The sequence below is a fragment of the Talpa occidentalis genome, unplaced genomic scaffold, assembly GCF_014898055.3.
Source record: "Talpa occidentalis isolate TD23 unplaced genomic scaffold, MPIMG_talOcc4v2.1 talOcc4.17, whole genome shotgun sequence".
NCBI classification, from domain to species: Eukaryota; Metazoa; Chordata; class Mammalia; order Eulipotyphla; family Talpidae; genus Talpa; species Talpa occidentalis.
In genome coordinates, this window is record NW_023601754.1 from 6508335 (window position 1) to 6533849 (window position 25515).

At 59.2% G+C, this 25515-nt stretch overlaps 1 protein-coding gene across 15 annotated transcripts; it reads right to left on the reverse strand.

The window, feature by feature from the left end:
• Positions 1-922: 922 nt before the first annotated feature.
• LOC119248949 (tubulin polymerization-promoting protein family member 3) lies at positions 923-22869 on the reverse strand. Of its 15 annotated transcripts, none has more exons than XM_037515897.2 (12): positions 18063-18191; positions 16484-16726; positions 12047-12222; positions 10582-10683; positions 10084-10208; positions 9841-9999; positions 9520-9632; positions 6673-6755; positions 6313-6406; positions 1843-2036; positions 1583-1736; positions 923-1467 (listed from the first exon to the last, which is right to left on the reverse strand). In XM_037515897.2, exons 2-12 carry the CDS (start codon positions 16724-16726, stop codon positions 1279-1281), a joined length of 1632 nt encoding a protein of 543 aa, XP_037371794.1. In that variant the 5' UTR covers positions 18063-18191; the 3' UTR covers positions 923-1278. The 15 variants fall into 15 exon arrangements, with proteins under 15 accessions (XP_037371794.1, XP_054552887.1, XP_054552886.1 ...); XM_054696912.1 differs by lacking the exons at positions 16484-16726; positions 18063-18191 and adding exons at positions 12439-13460; positions 14456-14492 and having other exon boundaries at positions 12047-12158; XM_054696911.1 differs by lacking the exons at positions 16484-16726; positions 18063-18191 and adding exons at positions 12439-13518; positions 14456-14489 and having other exon boundaries at positions 12047-12158.
• Between the last annotated feature and the right edge of the window lie 2646 nt (positions 22870-25515).

A 25515-nucleotide genomic window follows, 5' to 3' on the forward strand; every position in this document is an offset into this window, starting at 1 on the left:
GAGCATGTGCTTTTAAGCCTTTTCTAACACCCTCGGGAGCTGCCTCGCCTGGGCAGGCCCTAAGTCCCATCCAGCCCGCTTGTCACTGCAGGAAGGGAAGGAGAGTTGGCCCCACAGCCTCAGGCTTTGGAATAGCTCTGACCTAATACCCAGAGTCTCAGAGAGGAGAAAAGTTTGATCCAGAGACTCCAAGGATTCCTCAGGACCAGCGAAGCTCCCACATTCCTCCCAACCTGGGACGCTGAACAAATGAGAAGGAATCAACCAGAGGAAGTCCCTTCACTGTTCGGTACCCTGTGCCCTGCCAAAGGCTGGTGTTGGGTGCCAAGCTCTGTCACTGGACATCTAGATGCCATTTTGGAAATCAGTGGGGCTTGCTAAGTGAGAACGAGCCTGGCCTGGGAGGCAAGAGGCCTGGTTCCAGCCTTATTCTGCAGAGGCCCTGCCACGCTCTAGACCTGTTTCCTCAGCTATAAGGTAGGGAGGAGTTGTTTATTCTTCCTGGCCCTGCATTTTCAGATATTCTGAGCTGGACCCCAAAATGGCTTGCCTTGGTGCCTCCCTTGGGTGGGGGTCTAGACCTGAGGCCTGGCACTGGGCTTCTGCCAATGTTTGACCCAAGCCAAGTCTGCTGTCTCATCCCTCTTCCTGTTACGAAAGTGAAGAGGCTGAGACTGAGGTCCTAACTGGAGAAAGCAAGCTGTGATGTTAGAACTCTGGGTCAGGGCTGAGGTAAAGGCTGTAGGTTTCCCTAAGGCACATCCTCGGTAGTCTGTGTCTGTGCTCATGGACGGGACCTAGTGTGTCTTTCTGGGTACGGCTGCTTGTGGCAGCATCAGCAGGGTGTGACACACATGTGACGTGAGAGTTCAGTAGGTAGGAATGTTGTTACCCTCGTCAGCATATACCCAACCAGTCCATATTGGTACAAAAGGTGTCTTTATTGAGGTCTGGGTAAGATTTAGGCACTTGGCCAGAGCAGCAGCTTAAATATGAGGCAAGCAGGCAGGGGTCAGCCATGCCCAGGGCTAGGTTAGGGCGGTGAGGCTATAGGCACAGATTCTCCCCAGGTGGACAGAGGATAGGGAGGGACGAGGAAAGGGAAGGAGGCGCAGAGCAGTCTGGGTCAGAGGTCTGGTGGGCTGGCTCCATGAGGCTGGGCAGTAAGCGCTGGGTGGCAGGTCCAGCAGGGAGACCGGGCTCTCTTGCTCCACATGCCCCTTAGGCCCAGACCTGAGCCTCTGGTGGGGGCAGCTGTGCTGGGGGCCTCCCGAGGCTTTACTTCTTCACCTTGGCATCATAGGTGCCTGCGTTCTTGTAGGCACTCACGTAGCCACTGTCGTCCAGGATGTCCTGCCGCCCAGCAATGCCCTTGCCCTTGCCGCTCTCGTCGAAGCGCTCCTTGTGGGAGCCCGTGTACTTGCTGGTGTCGGTCAGCCGTTCCACAGCGCCCCCTGTTTTTGCTTTCTGTGTTGACAGAGTTCCCCCAGGGACACTTGATTAGGGAGCCCAGCCCTCCCACTCCCAGTCGAGAGCCCCCACAACTCCCTCAGTGCCCACCCAAACCCAGCAGGACACTTACGGTGACGCCCACATTGGCCGGTTCCTTGCCTGCCACCAGCTGGCATATGGCATCGAAGGCCTCCTCCTTGCTCTTCCCCTTGAACCGCTTGCTCGCCAGCTCTTCCAGGGCCTTCTTGAACTCCTCATAGTTGATGACCCGAGCAGACTTTGCCCTGTCATGTATGTGGCACCGTGAGTTTCCGCCCTTCCCTCCCGAGTTCCAGCCCCCCGACTCCCAACCTCTGGGGACATCAGAAGCAGGGACTCTCAGAGGCTCACTTGACTTTGGAGAAGACAATGTCAACGTCGGTCCCTGTCACGGCCTTTCCATCAGCCACCTTGCAGTCCTTGCACAGCTTGGCCCAGTTCTTGCCATTCATCTCTTGCCCACTGGCCTTGGGGTCGCCATGGATGGCAAACTTGCGGAAGCTCTCTTCCAGCCCGGCCACATCTGTGCTCGCTGCCATGCCACCCTGCAGAGACCCACCTCAGTCATCTCCCAGCCGAGCTGCCGCACCCCAAGGCACAGAACGTAAAGGCCACCCCTTCAAAAGCTGCAAAGTGAGTTGTGGGCACTTCTGCAAAGTACCCTGCCAGTTGGAGCTGGGGTTGCCTGGGAAAAGGGGCCAGCACTTAGTGTCTCCCCGGGCCCCAGAACCCCAAGAGGAAAGGTCCTGTTGCTCAACGCCAGCCTTGGCATCTGAGTGGAGTTCAGAAGATGAAATCATGATGCCCACACCAGGCTGGGAACAGAGTAGCACTGTCCAGAAAGACTGTGAGGGCAGCAGCTGGGGCCATGGCTTTGTCTGGCCCTGGAACAAAGCCTGCTTGGGGGGGAAGTGAGGGTGGCAGAGCAGGCCCCCCTCCCTGGGAGTCCCATGCCAAGCTGGGTGAAGGCCATGCCAGGCTGCTGGTTGGGCAGGTATTTAGTGAGGAAAGTGTCTCTGTCAGGTCATGAGGTCCCAGCAAGACTCAGCCCAGGCTGAGAAGGAAGCCAGAACACAATCAGGGGTGCATGCCCTAGGCAGGGGTGCAGCTGGCCCAGCCGGGACCTTGTTACTATTTGCTGTTAAACAAAAACATGAGGGGAGCCGGAGCTTGGGGCTGGCCTGGCCACAGTTTGTGAAGCCTGGAGACAGTTGCTAAGGGAGGGTGGTGCTGCTTGGAGAATGTTGCTAAGGGCAGCATGGTGTCAGGGCGGCTCAGGGAGAAGCTCCCAGTGCTGCTGGGCTGGGCTGGGCTGGGGAGCAGGGGCCCACGGGTGGGGCGCCCCAGCACTCCCAGTGCCTGGGGCACAACCGTGGCTTCCTGGCCCCTTGCCACCCATTGGGGCTGTAAACTCCCAATCTGTGGAGTTTTAGGAGGCACAGGAGATTGGGGGGCTAGTTTTAGTGGGGGTTGCAGAGTTATGAGCCCCCAGAAGCAATGATGGCGAGTGCGACTTTGGCCTTGGCCCTGTGATCCTCACACCTATGGCCTGGACCAGAGCACGCGTCCCCTATGTCTACACCATCAGCCCTCCATGCGGCCTCCCGGCCACACCCTGAGCACCGCCATGCCCGTCCACACTGCCACAGCCCTTGTGTGCTCAGCCCGGGCTCTCCACCCTGGGCCTGTTCCCCTTGACCACACCCTTCACCTAGTGCGGACACCTCCCTGCCCATACCCCCAGCCCCGCACTGATGTGCTCCCCGGTAGGCCCCACTGCGGACCCCTGATCACACTTGCCGCCCTGCACTGCAGCTGCCTCCATCCACACTCCCACAGCCCTGGCATGGGAGCCTGGACCATTCCCTCAGCATCTATCCCCCCACACACTAAGAGCCCTGTACTGAGCCCCCCTCATATCCTCAGCCCTGCTCTGGAGTGTTTCCCCACACCTCCACAGCCCCCGCGGCAGTCGCCTGGCCACACCTGCAGCCCTGTACTGGAAGTGCCCTGTGTAACCCACACAGCCCAGGACTGAGGCCTCCCTGACCACACCCTTTGCTTGTATTGCAGCTGCGGCCCCGGGACGGAGGCCCCTGTCTGCACCCCCACAGCCTTACATCCCAACCAGAGCCTCGCCCCTTGCCCCTTCTCCACATACCTGAAGCCCCTGAGACACAGCCTCGCACCCCCCCCCAGTGTCCACACCCACAGACGTCCATTTCCACAGTCTCAGGTACTATTGTGAGAACCCCCTGTGTTGAGGCTCCCTGACTTCACCCCACCCCCATTGCAGTTGCCTGACCACACCCTCAGCGAGTCCTCAGAGCCCAGCTTCTACTGGTAAGGCCTTTCCTGCGAGAGCTTCCACCCAGCACAGCCTGGACCCCTGCCAGGCTAGCCCCCTTCTACTGCCACTGGCCTTAACATTGAAAACCCTCTCCCAGGGGCCACACTAGCTCACCCCGAAGTTGCAGTTTCTGAAACTGGTAGCACCCACAGCTCCTCCGCTGCAGGGACTCTGGGGGCCCACAATCCTGGTCCACACTGCACCCCCGGTTCCCTCTCCTACAGCCTCCCGCCGGGCACCCAGAGACCTGAAGCTTGATTCACCAAGGGTAAAGTCTGGGGGAGCTCGCGTGCCCCAGGATGCTTGTCCCGGGGAACTGGCAGGATCCCGCATCCAGTGCTCCTGTCTGTGGGAAGATGGAGTCTTGGTAATCCTCGGGCTGGTCAGGTGGCGCAGGGCGCAGGCCCGGGTCCCAGGGGGTTGCAGGCCGGGATGGCGGCCACACCCATGAGCTGGGGCTGTCCGCTCGCGCCCACTGGGACAGCTGCGGTCATCAATCACCGGGCGGGGGAGGGGGTGGGGGATCATGGGGTCCGGAGCAGGGCCCTCCGCGGGCGTCCAGCTCCGTTCCATGCGGGGCGGGACCCCTCCCAGGCCGCTCCCACCGCGCCCCTTCCTCATCGTGCAGGATACGGATGAGGGTGGCGGGCGCCCGGGTGTCCTACCGGCTTCTGTCTCGTGACTGCTGCTGCAGCGCGCGCTCGGCGGACAGAAGGACGTGAGCGTGGACTGACGGACGCGGGGGACCAGGCGGCTCCGCTGCTCTGCTCCCTGCCGGCTCCGGGGCGGGACTGCAGCCCGGGCGGCTCCGCCGTATTATCCCCTGTTTCTCGGTCTCCATGGAGACGGAGTCCCACCCCCGGGGCCGTCTCGGCGCGAGTGACCAAGGTCACGCTGGCTCCGCCCCGGACACCGCCCTCGCGGCGCCGGCGCTCCCGGGGCGGGGCGCGGCCTCGGCCTCGCGCGGGGGACCGGCCTCCGCGCCCGGGCTTCCTCGGGGCGCCGGGTGACGGGAAGGCGGCCCCCATCGCTCTTGGGTTCCGCCCAAAGTTCAAAGCGGGTTGCCGCCGTCTGGAAGATCAGTTTCCCCGAGCTGCAGCCCGAGCGCGCGGGGGCGGGGGCGGGGGCGGGAGGGTGGGGAGCGCGGGGGGTGCGGGCGGGGGGTGCGGGCTGGGGTGCGGGGGAGCGCGAGGGTCCTTGCGCTCGGTGCCTGGCGTGTGGCGCGGACAAGATAACTCTCCCCGGTCACGGCCCCCCTTCCTCCAGGGCAGGATCCGGAGCCCGGAGCGCTGGGGACAGGAGGGTGCGAGGAGCAAATCCCGGGCCCAGCTCGGGGTCCCGGGGCGCCCACGCGCTCCTGCCCCCGGGACGGCCTCCTGGGTCGCTCGGGCGCGCGTGCTCCCCTCCCAGCCCGCCTGGGGTTGGCGTCCCCGGCTCTGCCCTCGCGCAGCCGCCGGGGCCAAACTCGGCTTAAGTCTCCGAGCGCAAACCCCGTCCTCAAGAACGCCTCCTCCAGGCCGCCTTCCAGGACCTCGCCTGGGCGGGAGCCGCGTTCTCGAGCGTCTCGGGTCCCCGTGTACCGCCCTGTGACGACGGGGCGGGCACCCACGGGCGGGGGCTGGGCTGCCCGGCCGCGGCCCGACTCCAGGGGGGCCCGCGGTCCCCGGCGCTAAGCAAGCGCGCGTGAAGTCCGCAAAAGCATAAAAAAAGTTTATTGGCGCATCACGACGGGGAGGGTGGGTATTGCTGAGTTGGGGGGGGGCCGATCCCGCCGGCCGCAGGGACCCCTAAAGTGCACTCGGTTCCGCGAGGGTGAGGGTGTTGCATAGAGTCGGGCCGGCCGCCGCTCCCCGGCCCTCCTGCCGCTCAGCCCGGCCGGGAGAGCCCGGCCTCGCCGCCGCCGCGCGCCCCGGGCTCGCCGCTGCTCGGGCTCACGAAGACGGCTGGCGCCCGCGGCGGCAGAGCCCCTCGGGGCTCCCGGGCCCTGGCCCCGGGGGCGGCGAGGGCGGCGCTGCCCAGGCGCGTCTGCGCCACGGGAATCTCGTCCATGGACTCGGCGGAGGCCGAGCGGCAGGAGCCCGCGGGGCCGGCGCGCACCGGGCTGGCGCCCGCGGACTCCGAGGACGAGCTGGAGCGGCTCCCCCGGGCGCCGGGCCCTGCGCGGGGGGAAGGGGACGTGAGGCCAGGTTGTGTGTGACGGGAGCCCACCGTTCCGTCCCTCGGGGCTCCCCGCGGGCTCCGGACGCTCAGGGCCGCTCACCCGGCTGCCTGGGCGGCGGCGGCCCCGGCTCCGCGGCCCCGGAGGTCGGTGCCTTATACACGCGCCTCTTCCTCTTCTTCTGCAGAGACAAGGGGAGCCTGAGTGCCCGTCCCCAGACGCCGCATTGCCAAAAGAAGCGGAGTGGGGCAAGTAAAGGTTCCTTTCCATCCCCTGCGCCCTGGGCTTGGGGCCCAGGCCTGGTCCCCCCTACCTGGGGTCGCATCCTGGGGGGCAGAGCCAGAGTCTCTGGGGAGGACGGTGGTGGAGGCTCCACGTGGCCACTGGTGGCGAGGAACCCAGAGGGACTGGGGGGAAGCAGGAGGGGAAGAACTGAATTACTGTTCCCTCATCCCTTCCCCACACCACCCACCCACGGCCGCCATGTCAGACAAATCATCTGTCCTGGCGGAGAGGCAGAAAGGGGCATTGCTCTGTTCAAGGTCATGCTTGAACATATCTGGTCAAGGTCATGCTTCAAAGTCCAGCTGGGCTGGACCAGAGCTGGGCCTTGGCCTACCCCTCTCCCATCTCAGGTGGCCACGACAACAGGAGATGCTCATGTGGCACTCACTTGGCATTCGCTGTGGCGGGCCTGACCTGGCCAGAGGCCCCTGAGCGCACATGGCTGAAGGTCCGCATGTAGAACTCCATCTCCTGGGGAAGGTGGTGGGAAAAGAGGCTGGAAGGTCAGGTGTGGGTGGACCCAGGGCCTCTGGGTCCTGTGACACACACCCCACCCCCACCAGCCCCACAATCCCGGACACTGTGAGAGGACTAGGAAGAGAGGTCTAGAAATCTGCCCCTCCAGGCTTCCCTGCTCTGCTGGGAGAACCCCTATGCAAGGTGAGACTGAAAGCATCTATGTCTGGACCCCACCCCCTCCCCACAGTCACCCTCACTTCATGAAGTCAAACTCCACCTCCTCCAGGAAGCCACAGCCCCATGGGTCCAGTGTGCGCAATATAGGGTTGTTCTGGACTGTTCTGGACAGTGAGAAGAGGCACTCAGAGCTGCTCTCTCCTGTTCCTGACCCCTCCCAGGGCTCCAGCCTCTGAAGCATTTTTTTCCCCCGCCTGGGAGACAAAGCAGCTGTTCACAGGCCATAGGTCAGGGTGTACACCCGAGACTGTGTGCAGATTGATGGCTCCCTAGGAACGGGGGCCTGGGCACACCCTTCATGCACCGTGAGTACCAGCTGCGATCTCCGCTGCTGTGCATCTGTGTTGGGCAGGCAGGTGGGGCAGGGTACACCCTTACATCCTGAACCGCATGTAAGATTATGGCAGAACTCAGTGCCTTGTGTAGTCACTGACGCTCAGAGCAAACTGGAAACGGGAGACCCAAACTCTGACAGCCAAGAGGCCAGAGGTCTGGAGGTCGCAGGGGCGGCCTAGGCCTGCCTCCCAGCACCAGGGCCCTGCCCTAGTTGGGCCAGGACTGCAGGTGAGGAGACAAAAGCCAGGAAAGAGCCGCCCGGGAAGGGCGTGGTGCGGAGGGCACATGGGTGGAGCCAGGACGGTGAGGCCCCGCCCAATAGGCGGGTGGGGGGGGGTGCACCGCGGGCACTAGGACAGCTGTCGCCTGCTCGGCAGCCGTTTCCATGGAGACTCAGGCGTCCTGACTAATGCAGATGACACTGTAACAGCAACGCTGCCGGCCGGGCTGCCGTCTCTAAAACAAGCCTATGTTTGGGGGCAACGGCTGCAGAGTGGGGCCCCTCCCGCATTCCTGCATAGGATGGGGGTAGGGAGGCTGCCTCTGGGGCCCTGGGAGATCTGGGGGACAGAGCCCAGCCTGCCAAGGTCTGGCTGTGCAGAGACTGAAGCACCTGGCAAGCCCCAGGCCCGTTCTCTGCCTGTGCTGACCCTTCGGGGAGGAGCGCGGGGCTGCCAGCCTGAGCAGAGGAGCTCTGGGAAAGAGGAAGGGGTCAGAGGCCAGTCACAAGGACTGGAACCTCAAGGGAATCTTCCCCCACATCTCTCCTCTTCCCTATCGTGGACTCAGCTCCAAGGCCCCAGCAGACAAGGGCAAGGCCTATCCTGACGCCCCTGAGCTCCAGAAAAGGGGTGTGTGGGGGGGGGCAATAAAGGACATTCCTAGCGGCCTAAGGGGTCAGGAAGGAACCGGAGTCAGTTCCTAGCCAACTGGGGAGATCTGAGGGTGTCACCGGAGTGTCCCCTCTCAAACCCCTCGCCCCTTGTCACAGCTACCCCTAGGACCCTCCCGCGGAGACCTGAAAGCTGTGCATTCCTGGACGCACGTGGCACCTCGCCACCTCCGCGCTCTCCTCTGCTCAGCGCGCAAACACCTATCCTCCCTGCGGGCAGCGCGCCCTCGAGTCGCTTGCAGAGGATGCTATATGTCCTTGCTGCCAGGACATCTGACCCCAGGGCAGGGGCGCAGATGCTCCTATCTGAGCACCCCAGAGCCAGCGTGGCCCCAGTGAGCACCGTGAAACCTGACCAGGCCCCCTGCCGACTCCCGGAGCCAGCCTCCTCCACAAGGCAGGGAGGAGGGTGAGGCCCACTCCCCCGTGGCTGCCGACACTTGCCTGGGTTCAGTGCTAGGCCCAGGGCAGGTGTACGGTGGTAGAGCGGGGGGGGGCTCTCCACCAGCAGCCAGAACTCCCCCGGGTCTGGCAGCCTGGTGCACCCCTGGCCCTGGGAGCAGGAGAGGCGGGGTCCCCAGCCCTGCCCCAGCCCGCCCACCAGCCTGTGTTTGTGTCCAGTTGCCATGAGGACTTGGGATCCAGGGCTCAGCCTTCCCAGCAAGGCCTGCCTGGGCCCCCTGCCTTCCCAGTCCCTAGGGGAGGGGGGGGACTAATCACCCCCACCCCAGCTGCTGACCTCAGGAAGCCACGGGGCGTGGGAATATGGACAGGCTGGTCAGCAGCTGGCCTGGGCCAGACCGTTCCCGCTGAAGAGCACAAGACCTGAACTCGTCCCGGGCCCGGCTGCTGCGTGACCCTTCCAGGCCCCAACACGCGCGCTAACACTACCTGCCCGGGGGCTACCTTAAGGGCTACGCGGGGTGGTGGGTGTATGGGCTCAGGGTTCTAGGCACGAAGAACGGAGAGCTTCATCCTCGTGTCCCAGTGGCAGGCCCGGTCCTCGCCGCGCCTGCGGCCCCAACCCGCCCGCTTCCAGGCGCCCACGCTCCGCGCCGCGCCGCCCGTGCTTGGGCGGGATGGCCAGTGCTTCAGGCCGGGGACACGGAGGGCTCCCTCTGCCGTGCCCACACTAGGGCCGGCAGGCGTGTGCTCAGTCCGGGGACCTGGCTCACCCCAGCTGCCCCCAGCACCCCCGCCGAGCTGCTGTTCCTGGCCGGCCTCCTTCGGCCGGTCTCCTCATCGGCTGCTCGCTGAACAGCGCACGCTCCTCCCACGCCCGGGGCCCCTCTCCCGCCCTCTCAGCCCTACCTGAATGGGCCGCATCTTGGGGGGACATGACTCCAGCTCCCTGTGGGTCCCCTTTGCCTCCTGTGGTGGGCGATGCTGCACGATGTACTCGTAGGTGGTGAGCTTGTGCCACACTGAGGAGCGAGGAGAGGGCGCACTGTCGTGGGGCGGGCCCTGCTGCCCCCATATACACTAAGCCGTGGTGGGAAGGACACGGGCCACAGAGCCGGCCCGAGGAGGGGCATGGCCGCAGAGCTCGACAGCCCAGCTGGGCACCTCCCTCCCGCCTCAGCCCTTGGCCCCTGCGAGGCAGATGGGGGGGGACGGGGAGAGGGGACTTACTGAGGTAAATGTGGAAGCAGAGCAGGTGGCCGAGCAGGGCGGTGGAGAGCAGGCCCAGAAGGATGAGGAGGGCGGCCAGGGCTAGGATGGCAGGAGCCTGGGTCTCCACGGGGGCGGCCGGCAGGAACACAAACCACACATCTGTGTGATTCTTCAGGACTGCAAGGCACAGGCAGGCTGTGACCGGTGACCAGAACAGGTCCAGAGTTCGGGGGCGGGCGCGGGCCTGGAGCCCAGACTGACCTTCAAAATGGTGGTTGGTGCGCAGTCGCATGGGGTTGACAAAGAACTCCACAAAGACATACGTGGCCACCAGCACAAGGAGCAGGACACCCAACAAGGCGGACGCCACGCTGTGTAGAAAGAGCCTGGGCCCAGCCGAGGGCAGCTGTCAGCACCAGGTGCTCCAGCTGGATGAGGGCCCAGAGCTCAGCAGGGCCCGAGGCTGGGATGGGGAGCACGGCCTCTGACCCCACAGTCCCTCTGCGTCTCCTCAGAAAACCTCGCCTCACGGCCAAGGTGAAGCTGGACAGCCCCCAACAAGCTCCCTGGGCCGCCAGGAGAAGGACCCCCACCTGCCCCGTCATGCTGAGACAGCAGGCGCCAGGCACACCCCGCTCCGGCCGGCACACCCCCATGCGCTCCATCCGCAGGCCCGCCCCGCGCCGCCCCGGCCCGCCCCTGCAGGCTCGCGGGGCCGGCGCCCACCCGGGGCCCGCGCGGGCCGGCCGCGGCGCTCACCGGTAGTTCCTCTCGCCCACGCAGTTGTTGAGCCACTTGCAGTGGTGGTCGAAGCCGCACACGCACTTGTTGCAGGCGCTGCAGTGCTTGGAGCGAGCGCTCCTGCAGGGGGTGAGGGCGCAGCGCGGTCAGCCCCTCCTCCCGCCCGTCGCGCCCAACCCGCCCACTCCCCCTGCTCGGCGGGCCCGGGGAGACCCGCAGGACCAGCTCGGGGCTCAGTGCCCCCCCCCTCCCCGGCCGCCACCCCGCCGCGGAGCGCGGGCACAGGGAGCGCGCGCGCCCCCTGGCGGCTCTCCCGGGAGGGGCGGCCGGAGGCGGCGCTGCCGCGGCGACGTGGGTCCCGCGAGGTGGGAGCGGGAGGGAGCGCGGCGGGGCCCACTCTGTTCTGCGCATGCGGTGCGGGCGGCGTGACGAGGCCGGGGGGCAGGTCGGAGCAGGGCCGCGAGGACCAGGGCTTGCCCTGATCTTCCTGGCCTGTTTTTGAGCCCCTGTTTCCCTGCAGTCTCTGGCATTTTGCTGGCACTGCTCCGGGAAACCCCTGGGCTCACCCAAGGGAGCCCCAGGAGAGGAGCAGGCTGACTCCCAGGGAGCAGGTGGGGCAGTTCGCAGCATGAGGGGGGGGGGGCACAGCAGGAACGCACAGGAGACAGCCCAGGGAGGACCAGGGGAGCCCCGAGGGGGTGTTTGAGAGTGGGGCGCGACACCCTCCCCCGCCTCAGGACTGCCCGAGCATCCTGTGAGCAGCAGCGCGCTGACTGCACGCTCTGATGCCATCCAGTTCCCAGCACTTTAATGTCCCGGACTCCTCCAACAAGCTGCCCGGGTCTTCAGAAATGTAGGGTCGCCTTGACCACACCGCGTCCTGGAGCCCCTTCCTGAGGCTAAAGGCTGGGAGGCCCCGGGAGGGTGGGAAGGCGCCCTCCGCAGGCAGTGGGGGCAGCCCCGGGGAGGGGCTCTGACTTCTCACCCACTAGAACTGCGGCCTGGGCCAAGTCCCCTGGCTTCTTGGGCCTCGGATTCCTCCTCCACAAGTGAGAACAACCATCAGCTCTGGGGCCAGCTGTGAGTCTGGCTCTGCTGTTTGAATTCAGGCAGGCCCCTCAGCCTTCCTGAGCCGGGGCTCCCCTTCGTGCAATGAGAAAGATGCTGCCTACCACGAGGACCCCGCCCTGCAGCAGTACCGCAGCGTGAATCCCCTCCCCGAAAGTTTGCGAGAGACACTGACAGAGCCGGTCATTAGAAATCTTTGTGCCGGCGCCAAGTGTTTCCTGCCGCAACTGCTGGAAATGCTACTTCTTCATTTTCTGTCTCTAATCCCGCCCCTCTTTCTCCTTTACCCAAAAGTCTTCACTGTGTAAACACAAGGGTTCTGAGGCATTGGGGTGACTGTAGAGCCCTGGGCATGCTCCCGTGTGCCTGGAGCTCCTGCTGGCACAGACACACACACCGCAACCATCTCACTCACACATCCACGTCGCACAAATTGCAGTGCAGGTCTTCAATGACATGTGCGTGCTGGCTGCGATTGAAGATGGGCAGGGGCCCTGCATAGCTCTTGTCCCGCACGTTGGCATCTGCTGGATCGATGGAGACCGCGGTCAGATGCACCACGAGGTGACCGGCAAAGATGGCGCCCATGCACTGGCCCAGCAGGTTAAAGACTCACTCCACACTTTGCCAGCTGGGAGCCCCCCCATACCCCCCCACCCCGCTTCCTGTGGCCAGAGAACTGCCCTCCAATGGCTCTGTCTATGCCACCACCTACTTCCAGTCTCCTGAGAGCCTCGCATCAGACCTCTTCAGTATACCTCTGCCCCAGCTGGAAGAGGAGAGGGCCTGTCTGGGAACAGAGCTCACCAGCCAGCACTGCCGGCTGCTGCCGCCTCGGAGGCCAATCACAGGGCCCCAGTGTCACTGCTCTAGACCTCGGTCCGGCCCTTGCTGAGCTGACCTGGTTCCTGAACGGTGAGGTGAGTTTAAAAGAGATCCTCCTGCAAGGTTCAAGGACCCCAAGTGTAAGTTTAAATTTATGTATCTTGCTTTCACAGGAAGATGATTCCAGGAGGGAAGCACCCATCCCCTCTCAAGAGCCAGATAGACTCGTACCTGTGGGAGGTTCATATGCGCACCACCTCCCCCCAGCCTGGAGTCCAGGTACTTAGAACCCTGGGGTGGAGCACCTGGGATGGCCGATGCATGCAGGGCCTGTCCAGGGAGGGCAAGCCTAATTCCTGGAGCTGAGAGTCAGCTCTTCTAGAACCCATCTGCTCGGTGATTGGGCCAAATGCCGTTAACTTACTGCAATGTCTGAATGTGTAAAAATTCACCAAAAGCTTCTGCCTGGGCAGTCCTTCCCTTTTACTCATTCATCCTTTTCCCACCTAGCACTATCATCCCTCCGGCCACCCCCCTAGAGCCCAGTTACCCCACCTACTTTCCTCCCTTCCTGCTCCTCCCAGCAGTGAAGCTTCCCTGCGTGAGCCGGGTTCCGTCCTCACGAGCTGTGCCACAGCTAGGAGACGACCCTGCACCCATCGCAACTTCTCATCCCTGCTGGAGGTCAGGCCCTCAGTCTCCCAAGGTGGCCCTTCCTGTCCGGGTCCCCTGGAGGCGGCCCTTCACGTGGTTCCAGAAGGAGCTTTGAAAAGTGTCAATGACCTAAAGCCTCGCAGATTTAAAAGCCTCCAATGGCTCACACTAAGGGTTACTCTTCAGCTCAGTGTGAAGGCCGGGGCTCCTCTCTGGCATCACCAACCTCTACTCCTTACCATCCAGGCCTCTCTCCAGACATGCTGAACATGAGCAAATGTTTCATTTCCTACTGACTCCCACACTGCTCCTTCATTCCACTGTTTACTGAAGTCGTCTCTAGCCAGGCACTGAGGGTTAGGGCAAGAGCAAGGCAGACTTGGTGCCTAGCCCCAAGGAGCCCACAGCCTGGTGGGAAACGCAGACGTTAATCAAGTCATGGGTGGACTACAAAGAAGTAAGCTCATGGGCTTGCGTGAGGTGTAGCTGGGTGGCTTTGTCTAGTGTGAGGGGATTCGGAAAGCGTCCCTGAAGCATCATCTCAGCTGAGACTTGGAGAGGAATGGACAGCACGGGCCTGGCAGGAGTCCCTGCCAGTGGGCCCTATAAAGGTAAAGAGGAAGGGGGCCTGGCGGGACTGTGGCAGGGCTCCAACCAGAGGGGTGCCGTCAAGAACAGAGGTCCATGTGGCCAAATGCTGACCTTCCAAAAGGAACCAGAAACCTGGATTTTCATGGAGGCCACTCATTTTTTAAATGCTGCCAAGGAAACAATTTTTTAAATGTACCTGCAGAAAAAAACACTTAAGATCTGCTCATTTTGTGAGTTCAATTTAAAAAAAAAAAAAAAGGTTGGCCACCCTGGCCCTTGGGCTGATAGTTCTTAACTTCTGACTTAGCCGAGTGTCTGGGTGGAGAGAGGCTGGGGGCTTCCAGGCGAGGCCAGTGTTGTGGCAACAGAGAACAACAAAGGAAATAATACAAGAAGAGGTTGGGCAGATGGGCAGAGTCCAGAAGGTGGAGAGCCTTGAGGCCATATAAGGACCTGAACCTCATTCCTCAAGGCAGGAAGAAGCCATTAGAGAGTGTTAAGCTGGGGAGCCACTTTATCAGATTTGGTTTTCTTAAAGAGCACTCGAGCTGCGGGGGAGGGGAAAGACAGCGTGCGTGCGTGCGTGTGTGTGTGTGTGTGTGTGTGTGTGTGTGTGTGTGTGTGTGTGTGAGAGTGTTGGAACCTGTTTAGAAACGAAATGGCATTCAGATAAGACAGACAGACTAGTGGGGCGGGAAGAGAGCGAATTCAGCAGCTAGTTAGGAGGTAAAATCAACAGGAGCCCATGACTCACTGGGTTCAGGTGATGATGGAAAGGGGCCGGCAGGGGCGCGGGGAGCAGCAGCGTGCATTCGGGCCCTGGGGATACTGGTGTAGAATGTCCTCCTGTGTCCACAGTCTGCCGTGGAAGCGCCTACCCCTCTATAACACGAAACAATTTCCGATCGCCAAGGCTTTCCTCCAACTGGAGGCTTAGCACCCCAAGCCTGGGCCCTGTCTTAACTCATCTTTGCAACCGCTGGGCCCAGGTCAGTTCCAGGCCCACAGTGGGTACTTGGCATGGCCCTACCTCATTCCTCAAGGGCCCTGAGGCAGCCTTCAGAAAGAAGAGAAGTTTGATAGAAAGAAAGACCATAGAGGTCTGAAAACCGGATCTGTCAGCTGCCAGTTGGGCAGCTCTGTGCGCCCCCACATCTCCCAAGGCAAGGAGTGTGCAGAGGAAAAAATCCTCAAACTACCCTACGGCTTCACAGTTTCAGATATTCAGCAGCCCTTCTGGCCTTACTGGGTACCCGCTGTGTGGCTCGGGAAGCCATTTATTGCCCTGAGCCCCCTCTTTCTTCAATAGTGAAGTGGCGAGAATGCCTCTCCTGCAGCTCAACATAAGGATCAACTGAGATAATCCAGGCACAGTAGTGGGCACAGCGCCTGGCACACACCAATACTCCACAAATGCTAGTTACTCTCATTGACTGTTATTTGCTCAGATTCTACTTGCTCCAAACCATGTAGTTTTAATTTAATTTCCCAGGTACCCTCAAGGCAGAAAGTCAGGTCGAGCCGACTCTGAGTGAAGGGTGTGCCCAATCCAGATCATAGGAAGAATGTTCCATGAAGCATTTTACTTAATAGCAAGGCTGTTGGTCACTTGAGGTAAAGTTTAGTTTCCTACTTACGAGCTGATGACTAGACTTCAGTGCACCAGGAAGCCCCCCAGTGGCACTGCTGGCACCTGAGGACAACCTCGTCTTGGGTGCTTTTCCACACACCTGCCTGGTCACTCACCAGTTCGGGGCTCTGTGGTTTCCCAAGACACCATGCTCACTTAGGGCTCATGCATTCTGGTGCTCACACACCCCCTTATGTGCTCCTGTCCCCACCCTGGGAAGCAGGCAGAGGAGACCGAGACCCTGGGAACTGGCAGGAGTTGCTCAGCCTTGTGCAGCCCTCAGAGGGCTGCGCCAGATCCAGCTCAGCTGCTGGTTCTATGGCTCAGCCTTTCAGCTCATCCCTGCCGACCTCCCTTAGCTCTTCCTGTCCCTACTGCCCCCGGAGGCCCAAGGAATCATCGCCATGAAACACACAGACTAGGCTGCACACTCATGGGCAGCCCCTAACAGAGCACAGAGCTGCCTGCTGCACCCCAAGCCCCAGCCTTGCAGTCACATCCTCTGCTCCTGGGAGTCGTGGCCAGGGCTGGAGCAGTCACACCACGAGGCTCGGGCAAGTTTGTGTCTGTCCCTGTTTCCAGAAGCCTCCAGGGCATCTTTATCCCATCTCTCGTCAATTCAAGCTCACTCCAAAAGAGTCAGATTTACAAAATAAATGAGCTCCTAAACAGCCCTGGTTACAGCATAATCATCCATCCATAAATAAAACCACATTTTAAATGTACCAGGAAAATTACTGTGTAAGAGAATTCTACCATGACTCTCTTCGAAAAGTGAAAAATTCTTTCATAAATGGAATAATTACTCTCTAATTTATCCCTCATCTAGTTCTGGACACAATTAGCTTAAAGGGACCGTTCGGGCTCTCTTCTAATAGAATCGCTCTTGCAGAACCTCAGTTGATGAGATTCCCATCCCGTCTGTGTGGGCTTTAAATGCTCCAAGGCACTTTAAGTCCGTCCACGCACCCCATCGGGCGAGGGGATGACTAGGGGCTGCAGGCCAGACAGGGAGGCTACCGGTCCCTCAAAGCAAAGACACGCCCGCCTGTGCGCTCTGGGGCTCTGGGGCCCAGCTTCAGGCCTCTGCCATGTCCCCCAACCGTTGCCCCAACCCTCCCACACACCAGCCCCACACTTTCTCAAGGATACAGCATAGCCAGCAGGCACCCAGTGATGAGGCAAGAGGGGAACGAGGACCCCAAAGCCGATCACAGCAAAGAAGAGGTACAGCAGCCAGGCCACGATCTGGAGGGGGTGAGGGGGCCAGCTCCACCCGTTCCGGCGGGACCGCTGGCCCTGCAGCTCTGGGGAGGGCCCGCTGGCCTGCACGGGCGCTGTCCACACACTCTTCTCGGGGGCGGTCTTGTTGGGGGGCTTGTTGCAGACGCTCATCTCCAGGGGGACAAGAGGAGAGCGCGTCACTAGCTGAGCAGGCCGGGGCGGGAGCCCAGAGCCCCATGCCTGCAGCCAGTTTTCAGGAGGCGGGTAGAGAGGGTGGGACATGAAGCCATCCCTCTGCTACTCCCCAGGGGAGCCCAGCGCTCTCGCAAGACAAAGCCGGGGAGCAGCGGAGTGCTGCTCTCCAAGACCCGGAGGAAGCTCTGCAGCCAGGACAAAGTAGGAGGGTCCAGGGTTTATTCAGGACACAGTGTGGCTGCCTGTTACTCAAAATGCTCTGTCTCCACAGCCATCAGAGTTAAACCCAGTAAGACATGTTCTCATCTGGTAACAATATCAGGCTGGGGCCAGGCGATGAGAACACATGCTGATTCTGCTAGAATTAGTCACCTCTGCCCCGAGGCCCAAATGCAAGTGTCAGAGAGGCCCCTTAGCTTTCGTTCAGGGAAACAGGAAGTGGGAGTGCTCAGACCTGGGATCCGGCCCCTGCCCCCTGGCAAGCTGGGGCCAAGCCTGGAGACCCCGAACCATCTCCCCCTGCCTGACCTTCTTGGCTGGGGAGGAGTGAGCACCCAGGAGAAAGGGGACTATTTCTCTTTGGTTCCTTCCAGCAGCTGAAATGACTGTTTCTCTAAATGCCTCTGGGCCGGTACACACTGAACAGCAAGGTGGACTAATGCCCTTTGCCTCGCTTGAGGATGCACAGGGAAGGCCAGGACTCGGCCAGTCAGACCACCAGATGGCAGCACACCCCCACCCCACACAGCTTCCCTCTGGTCTAAGAGCTAGCCTGGTGGCCAGAGTCACACAGAGGGCAGGCGGGGTGGGCCTGCCTTTACAGGAGGGAGAGTCCATCCCCGGGATCTTCTGGGCCTGTGCTTGGACGGGCAGTGCCACACTTGGGGAGACAGGCCAACTCAGAGTTCCTGAAGGGATAGCCAGGAGCTGGGGCTAACACACCAGCAGCCAAACTCTCCTTCCAGAAGCCCAGGCCTGTGGGCCAGTGAATCTGACTAAGCCAAAGGGTATGGTACACCCCCTCACACATCTCCCGGGATCACCTTCCTCACTTCCCACCCCAGCAAAATGTGACTTAACCTTCAGAGCCAAGTGCCAGTGTCTCCTCGTCTTGGAAGCTTTCCCTGGGCCCCAAGGGGAGTCAGGAGGCCTTCATGCTGTCTTTACTGGGTAAGTCACATGGCCATTTGGAACGCTTGACCAGCCCCGTGTCTGTCTCCCTGTTACGTCAGCTTCCCATAAAGCAGCAAATGTGGTATGATTCATTCCCATGTCTTCCTCACACCCGCTCTCCCGAGCACCCAGAACATACCTTGTATGTAGTAGGTGCTCAGTAAATGTTTGCTGACTTAAAAACATCTGAAATGAAAAGAAAATGTGGACACAGTAAATGGTGTAGAATTCTGAAGCCACAGGCCCACTCTGGCCAGCCCTCAGTCCTTCCCCAGGCCCCCATTCCGCACAGCCACCGCACACACCCATGTCTCCCCCGGACCAGCTCCCCCTGACCACTGGCTATTACCCTGACTGCTGGACAGTCACACTTGGCCACTGTGCCCTTCATCCCACCTGAGGCTCAGAGCCACCTGCAAGCAAAGCCTGGCACATGTGCAGTCGCCTGAGTAACCTCACCTCAGGCCAAAATGGAATGACTTTAGTTTTCTCCTAGGAACCTGATTGGAATCCGCAGGTCATTTGCTTGGTCTTCAGTAAAAAAACAGCCAAAGGTGGTGACAAACCAGAGCCCCAGGGGTAGGGACACCTACCTAGGGCTACGTGCAGTGACACCATGGGTGACATCCCACACATAAATGCTTTCTAAATGGCAGGCATTATAATTACCCTAAAAAGAGCCTTCTGGGCTGTCCCAGGGAGGCCAGCTGTCCAGCATCCCTGTGCTTGGCAAGGAGTTGGGTGGGAGATGGAGGTCAGGCCCACAAGCTCTCCTCTTCCCACCTGTTGCCCCCAGCTGCATCTTGGCTGGGCTGAGACAAAGCATTCTTCATCTACTACCTGCTTCCACAGAACAAACTAGAAGGTTAGGCTGGCAGGGATGGAGGGAAGGCAGAAGCAAAGAGGGGCCACTGAGTGTTACGGCCACAGGTAGCTACCGCCTTAGAAAGCCAGGGAGCTACCTGGGTTCTGAGGTGGCCACAGAGTCTGTGCAGGCCACGTCCTTGTCCCCAGGAGCTGAAGGCCATTGACAGCATGACAATAATCTATCATGTTGACATTCACTTGCTAAAGACCGAAATAGCTTTTCAAAATAAGGTTAAACCACATTCATTTATCTGCTTAATTTAAATGAGGGAAATGCCAACATTTTAAGTTCTCACTCTGAACCGTACCTGCTCCCCTCTTGCCTACCTTTGCTCCCGCCAAAAAATGTTTAGGAATGTTCTTCTGAGATTCATGCACAACTCAGTCAAAAGAACCAAATGAGGTAAGAAGTCCCAGGCCGGGAGAGGCTGTGGGTACCCTGCATTCCTGTAAGATGGGCTGAGGGTTTCAGGAAAGAAACCGACTTAATTACTATGAGGGTTGTGAGGGGAGGCCACAGAGCAGGGAGGGCAGAGTGGCGGGGTCAGAGGAGAAGCCACAGGGCTGATGGTGGGGCTCAAAGGCCGGGGGACCGAAGCCACCAAGAGAGACAGCCAGGTTGGGGCCAGGGGGGGAGGGCTTAGACGGCAGACAGAGCCCGGCTCTGGTTTCTACACTGCTGCTCAAAGACTGAGGGAGCCGGGGGGCAAATTTCATAAAGCCACCTCTTTGGGTCTCTCCTTTATTCATCTTTCGAAAACATTAGCTGGGGGGGCAATTTGGCAATAGCTACCAAACTTTAGAACACCTAAGCCCTTGGGCCCAGACATTCCACATCCAGGTATTTACCTGATGCATATATTCACAAAGCACACAGAGTTCACTGCAGTCCCATTAGTAAGAATGAAAAAGGGCGAAAACAATACAAATACATCATGGCACAGCCATGCCACAGCTGCTACAGCACCTCAGAACAGTGAGGGTCTGTTCACAGGCGGCCTCTAACACACAGCTAAGTGGAAAGCAAGTTGTGGGCTGGTTATAAGCCCGCGATTAAGTGACTACACATGGAGTGGATAGACGTTCATGCTCTTCTACGCACAGATTCTCTCTGGAAAGAAATGCAAGAAAGCAGACATTGGAGCAGCCTCCAGGAAGGAGATCCAGTGGCAGAGGGAGAAAGACTTGCTTTTACTAAGGGTGTCACCTCTTGCCCTCTGGCCCCACTGGGTTGCCATGTGGACCAAACATATTCATGTGGTCCAGAACCCTGCACCACGCCAGACAAACAAGGAACAACCTAACAACCGGGCCTAACAACGGTGCAGCCAGAGTGCTCGCTTCAGTTGAGTGCTTTCTCACGCTCAGAAGCACTTCTGAGCTGTTCTCCACCGCGCTGTGAGGAGTCACGGAGCTCCCGATGAGCTTTTGGGGACCTAGTCAAAGCCAGAATCAGACAACCAGACAGCACCACTGAGGAGATGCTGCCCAGGGCCAGCTCCGTTCCCTGTGACTCAGACCCAAAGGGAAGGTGCATGCCTCAGGAAGGTTTTGCTACCAGCCACCTTCTCGTCTTGGTGGAGGATGTATGGTTGCCTTGCGAGTGGCTTTCTAAGGAAATTTCTAAGCAAGTTTTCTGGTCCTCCCCCCTACACCCCCGGCTCCCAGGAGCTGCTTTTAAAATAATTTTTACTGAAATTTAACAGATGCCCAATTCAAACACCTGGAAAGGAAATGCTGCGTGGCACACACTGTTTCACAGAGCAAAAAAAAGCATTTATAAGAGAATTTCTAAGGACAAGTACTCTTTCCTACAAGTGCCAGAGAAGTTTCTGGCTTTAAAAGTTCGATCCCCAGCCAGGGAGGTGACCCACATGGAGCAGCAGACCTCTCCTGTCTTGCCCGCTGCTCCCCTCACGGTGTATTTCAGTAGATCTGCCTGTTCTGTTCCCCACTCTGTCTCTGGTGAATCCTCTCACCTCCCACATCTCTGGCCTGTACCCCAGTTCTTATATGTATACATGAATAAATCTTTAACTAAAAAAAAAATTCTGAGAAGTAAAAATAGTTTGACTGAGGGATGCACATCATACCTCCCAGAAAATAAATCAGAACTTCAAACTAGTTTCACAAATCCGTCACTCGCAGGCCTCAAATGTGGCTGGGCCCTTACTTTCTCTCTCACAAACAACATGCAGAAGTCTGATGCTAGGACAAGAAAAATTTGAAGATAATCATTCCTGCACTAACATGGTCTGCAAACATTTTCTGTGCCAATCTTCTGAAGCAACCACTGCAAACCCTTTAGGACTCAAATTAAGCCAAGGAAAGGGGACAAGGAGGAGCAACATGGAGTAGAAACAAGGCCAGGGAGTGGAGGCAAGGGTTGTTGATTTTAACCAGGACATCAACTCACATGATTATAGGAACAGCCTTGAGGAACACCCACCAAGAAACAGTTATTACGAACAAAGTTGTGACAGAGCAAAGTAAGAAAAACAAGAGGAAAAAAAAAAGCTGGCTAATTAAGCACCCATGTTGCATCTCATGGTGATTATCTGTTTACAAACCAGTCTCCCACAGTGAACCACCAGTTCCATAAAAGCAGGGACCACCCTTTATCCATCTCTACATCCAGCTCTCTTTCATAAGGGAGGTGAAACCACTTGTTTGGCAGCCATCTTGGCTGCCATTGCCTTAATCCAAGTCTCTATCACTGCTCCCCTATAGTGTTTCTATGATAATAATAACTATAACCAATTTATAGTTATTATAATTTAGAGGGCACTATTCTGTGGCAGGCACTGCTTTAAAGTACTTAGATGGTATTCAAAATGATGGGCAGAGGCCATCGTTTCAAAGTTTTCTCATAGGGTCTCCCTGGTGACGCAAGGGGCTAAGACGCAACCTATGAAGTGGTCTGCAGCCACTGCAGCCACTCCCTGACTGGCCAGGGAGCAACCACATGGCTCAGCAGACCTCTCCTGTCTCACTCACTGCTCCCCTCAGCAGTGTGTTTCAGTAGATCTGCCTGTTCTGCCCCACTCTGTCTCTGGTGAATCCTCTCACCCTCCACACCTCTGGCCTGTAACCCAGTTCTTATATGCATAAATATTTTTTAAAAAAAGTTTTCTTATAGTCTCTTACAGTTTGTTTGGTTTTTTCTCATAGTTTTCTCTCTAGTCTCAGAGGCCTCATATATGGCTGGTTTCTCATTTTTTGTCTCATAAAGAGCATGCAAAACAACACCCCCCTTTCACAGATGAGGGCATTGAGGCTCAGAAACTAGTTCTTCTAGGGGCACCTCAAGACTGGCAGAACTAAGATGGCCCTCAACTGACTTCCGCTGTGCCCTGTCGCAACCATGCTGCCCAAGCCAGAGGTGAGGTTTTCAAAGCCTGTAACTCATCAAAACTTCTATGGTTTTCTCTTCCGGCTAGAAAAAAGTTGACCCATGCACGTACACACACACACACACACACACACACACACAGACACACACACACACCCTCCACACACACACATCCTTCTAGCCTCCATTGTCCTTTCTGTTCTTTCCCAGCACTTGGCCACCTCCAGACCTTTATATTTGCTTTTCCTTCTTCCAGAAACACCTTCCCCTGCTCCCAACGTGGGCTCCTTTTCAACTCGCAGGTCTTAGCTTCCAAGTCACCTTTCCCGGCAGACCCTCCCTAACCCCTCCTCTCCTCTCCATCATCCCCGGGGCGCTCATCCCGACCTGAGGTCGCTTCGGTCGCGCATCTGGCGCCCGCTGCCCGGCCTCTCCTAATACGCCGAGGGTGCTGGAGACCAGCCGAGCCTGTCCGGAGCCCTCCGGGGCCCCGCAGCTGGCACAGCGCCGGGCACAGAGTCGGCGCTCAGTGAGGACCCGGGAGCCCGACGCCTGCTAGAGGAAAGTCCCGCGCGCGCGGGGCCCCGGAGCCCAGAGCCCGGCGGGCTGGAAGTCGTGACCCGCGGCTCGCGCCGGGCTTCGAGGCCAGAGAAGCGGCGGGGGCGCCTCACCTGCGCGCGGCGGCGGCGGGGCCCGGCCGGCCCTGCCAAGGTCACCCCGCGTTCAGTGCGCGCCCCGGCCGGCCGCCGCCCCGGGGTGGTCGCTCCTCAGACCCTCGCGGCGGAGACTCGGGGTCCGGCAGCGGAGCGCCCCGGCGCGCGGCCCCATGCCGGGCGGCGCGGCGGAGGGTGGCGGCGGGCTCCGGGGCGCGGGCGGCGCGGCCGGGCCAGGCCCAGGCTGGCAGGGCCTCGTCCGGCGCTGGGCCCGTTCCCCTGGCAACGGAGCGGGCTACGGCGCCCCGCAGCGGCCAAACCGCGCCGCGTCCCTTCGCGCCGGCACCCGGCTCCAGGAGGGGCTCGCGGGGAGCCCCCTGGCGCCCCCGCTGCCCCGCTCCTCATTCCTTTCCAGCCTTTTCCCTCGGAAACCCACTTTCCCCCATCCTCAGCCCACAACTTATCTGCTTGAAATCCTAACTTGTCCCCAACGCGCCCCCCCCCCCCGCACCACCCCAATTTTCTCCAGGGGCCACTACTCTGAGGGAGACACCCCCCCAACTCCCCTCCCCCCCGCCAGCCTTGCACACTTTCATGAGAGTGTGTGCTGGGGCACTGGACGTGCCATGAGGAACACCCAGGAGATCCCTGCCCTGTGGGGAGACTGTGACTAAGGGGAAGAAGGATCTAGAAAATGAATAGGTAAGTGCCCCACTCTCTGAAGTGTGAAGTGTAAGCGCTCAAAATAGGCGGTGCAGAATAGCCCTGTTCTTTATTCCCTGTAAGTGGAGCATAAATCCTACTGGGGGGCCCCATCTTCCAGGCTGGTGGGAAATTCACCCTTGGCCTCCACTGGTTATTCCAAGGATGCTGGATCTCCTGCCCAGCACTCTGGGAAGCGCCCTCTGGCCATGTGACTTGCTGGTACTGAGGCCCCAGCCACTGTCCCATCCACGAGGACTTTCAGGTTGTGGCTCTATGGGGTCATGTCCGCTGCCAGGGGATTCCTCTGTCCCAGGGATCCGCCTGCTGGACCTGGCTTCCCTGAAAACTCTCTCTCCTCTTCTTTGGGGGTGCTCGGAATGGACTGCCCCATGAGCTCAGGATTTCTCAAAAGATAGGAAGAGCTTTTGTCTTCTGCAGGCTGTCCTGTCTGTATCTCCAAAATGGTGAGCAGCTAGCTGGCAGGTACCTGCTAGGAATGGGCTTGATGGAAAACAGCCAATCCCCCATATACGTAAGCCATACAATAAAAGTAACCTAACCCCCTGCCAGTTGTGGGTCCTGGTGCAAGTGACTTAATCTCTCTGTGACTGAAATTCTTATTTTCAAGACTGATAAACTCAAACTCAATGTGGAGTAAATATCAGTGCTCTCTGGCCTCAGAAATACAAGATGATGACTCATCTCTTGTCTGGAATTGGAGAATTAGGCTCAAGCAGAAACTAAGGTGACTCCTTGACTTTAGCCCATTGTGACCACTTCAAACTTCTGAACTCAGAACTATAAGGTAATAAGTGTGTTGTTTTCAGCCGGTGGATTTGTGACAGTTGGTTATAACAGCAGTTAGGAGCTATACAGTGGGCTTCCAGTGGGGTTAGATACACATGTACAGAACCAACTAAAGCTGTTTCATTTTGAAACAAAAATCCGAGTGCCAGCTCGGATTCCCTGACATCTGTCTGAGCGACTCGGGCCAGGCTTTCTGCGAGGACTCCTTTCTAAAGGCACAGACATTGTGACCGCGTTCTTCCCGAGTCTGTCATCAGCGTGTGGTCCGGGACACAGAGCTGACACTGTCCAGGGCATTGCCTATTGGGAAGGGCCACCCGCACATTGCCTGCCCCCGGGATGGAAGGCAGAGAACCTTCCGAATGTGAAAACCCCACCTCACCAGTTTTCCGTTTAAGATATTCCCAAGGCTTCCTTGGCCTGTGAGAGGATCTATAGAGACAGCAAAGCATGGCTGCCGCGGCCCTGCGGGGCAAGCACCTATCTCAGTCTTCAGCCCTGTCCTCAGGGAGGATTGTGCAGCTTCTGGAACCTGGGCATTTGCGCCCACCCCCAGGCCTTTTCCCACAGGGTTCCCCTTCCTTCAAGTGGTGTTCCAGCTCCTCCCGTTCCCTCTGGGGGATTTCCATGAAAATATGTGACACACTTTTCTGGGGCAGAAGTCAGTCCCTCAGGCAGGACTTGTTCCTGCTCAGAGCTGCTGCCCCAGCAGGTCTGCCTCGGGTGGACGAGCCCAGGACAGGGGAGAGAAAGACCGGCCTGGGTGTTGTTTTTTTTTTTTTTTCTTTTTTTAAGATTTATTTATTTATGCATACAAGAACTGGGGTACAAGCCAGAGGTGCGGGGGTGGGGGGGGTGAGAGGATTCACCAGAGACAGAGTGGGGAACAGAACAGGCAGACTGACTGAAATACACTGCTGAGGGGAGCAGCGGGTGAGACAGGAGAGGTCTGCTGCGCCATGTGGGTAGCCCCCTGGCCGGGGATTGAACTCGTGCTGCAGAGGCTACGGATAGCTTCACAGCACTGTGCTTAAGCCCTTGCGCCCCACAGCCGGGGTTTTTACAAACACATGTGAGAAGAGTCCCAGCTGGCTTAGGACTCCTAGAACCCCCAGAAGAGACCCCATGGGGACGGGCAGACAAAGGCGGCTCACCGGGCCCTGGGCTGGGAGTAGCGGTGTGTTCACATTTGGGGCCAGTGTGCACCT

Excerpts from the sequence above, each read along its gene's own strand:
- LOC119248949 (XM_037515897.2), bottom strand. The coding sequence starts at position 16,726 with ATGAGCGTCTGCAACAAGCCCCCCAACAAGACCGCCCCCGAGAAGAGT. Across the intron at positions 10,684-12,046 it reads AATTTGTGCGACGTGGATGT|GAGCGCTCGCTCCAAGCACT; the intron begins GTGAGTGAGATG and ends CACCCCCTGCAG. Across the intron at positions 1,737-1,842 it reads ATTGTCTTCTCCAAAGTCAA|GGCAAAGTCTGCTCGGGTCA; the intron begins GTGAGCCTCTGA and ends CATACATGACAG.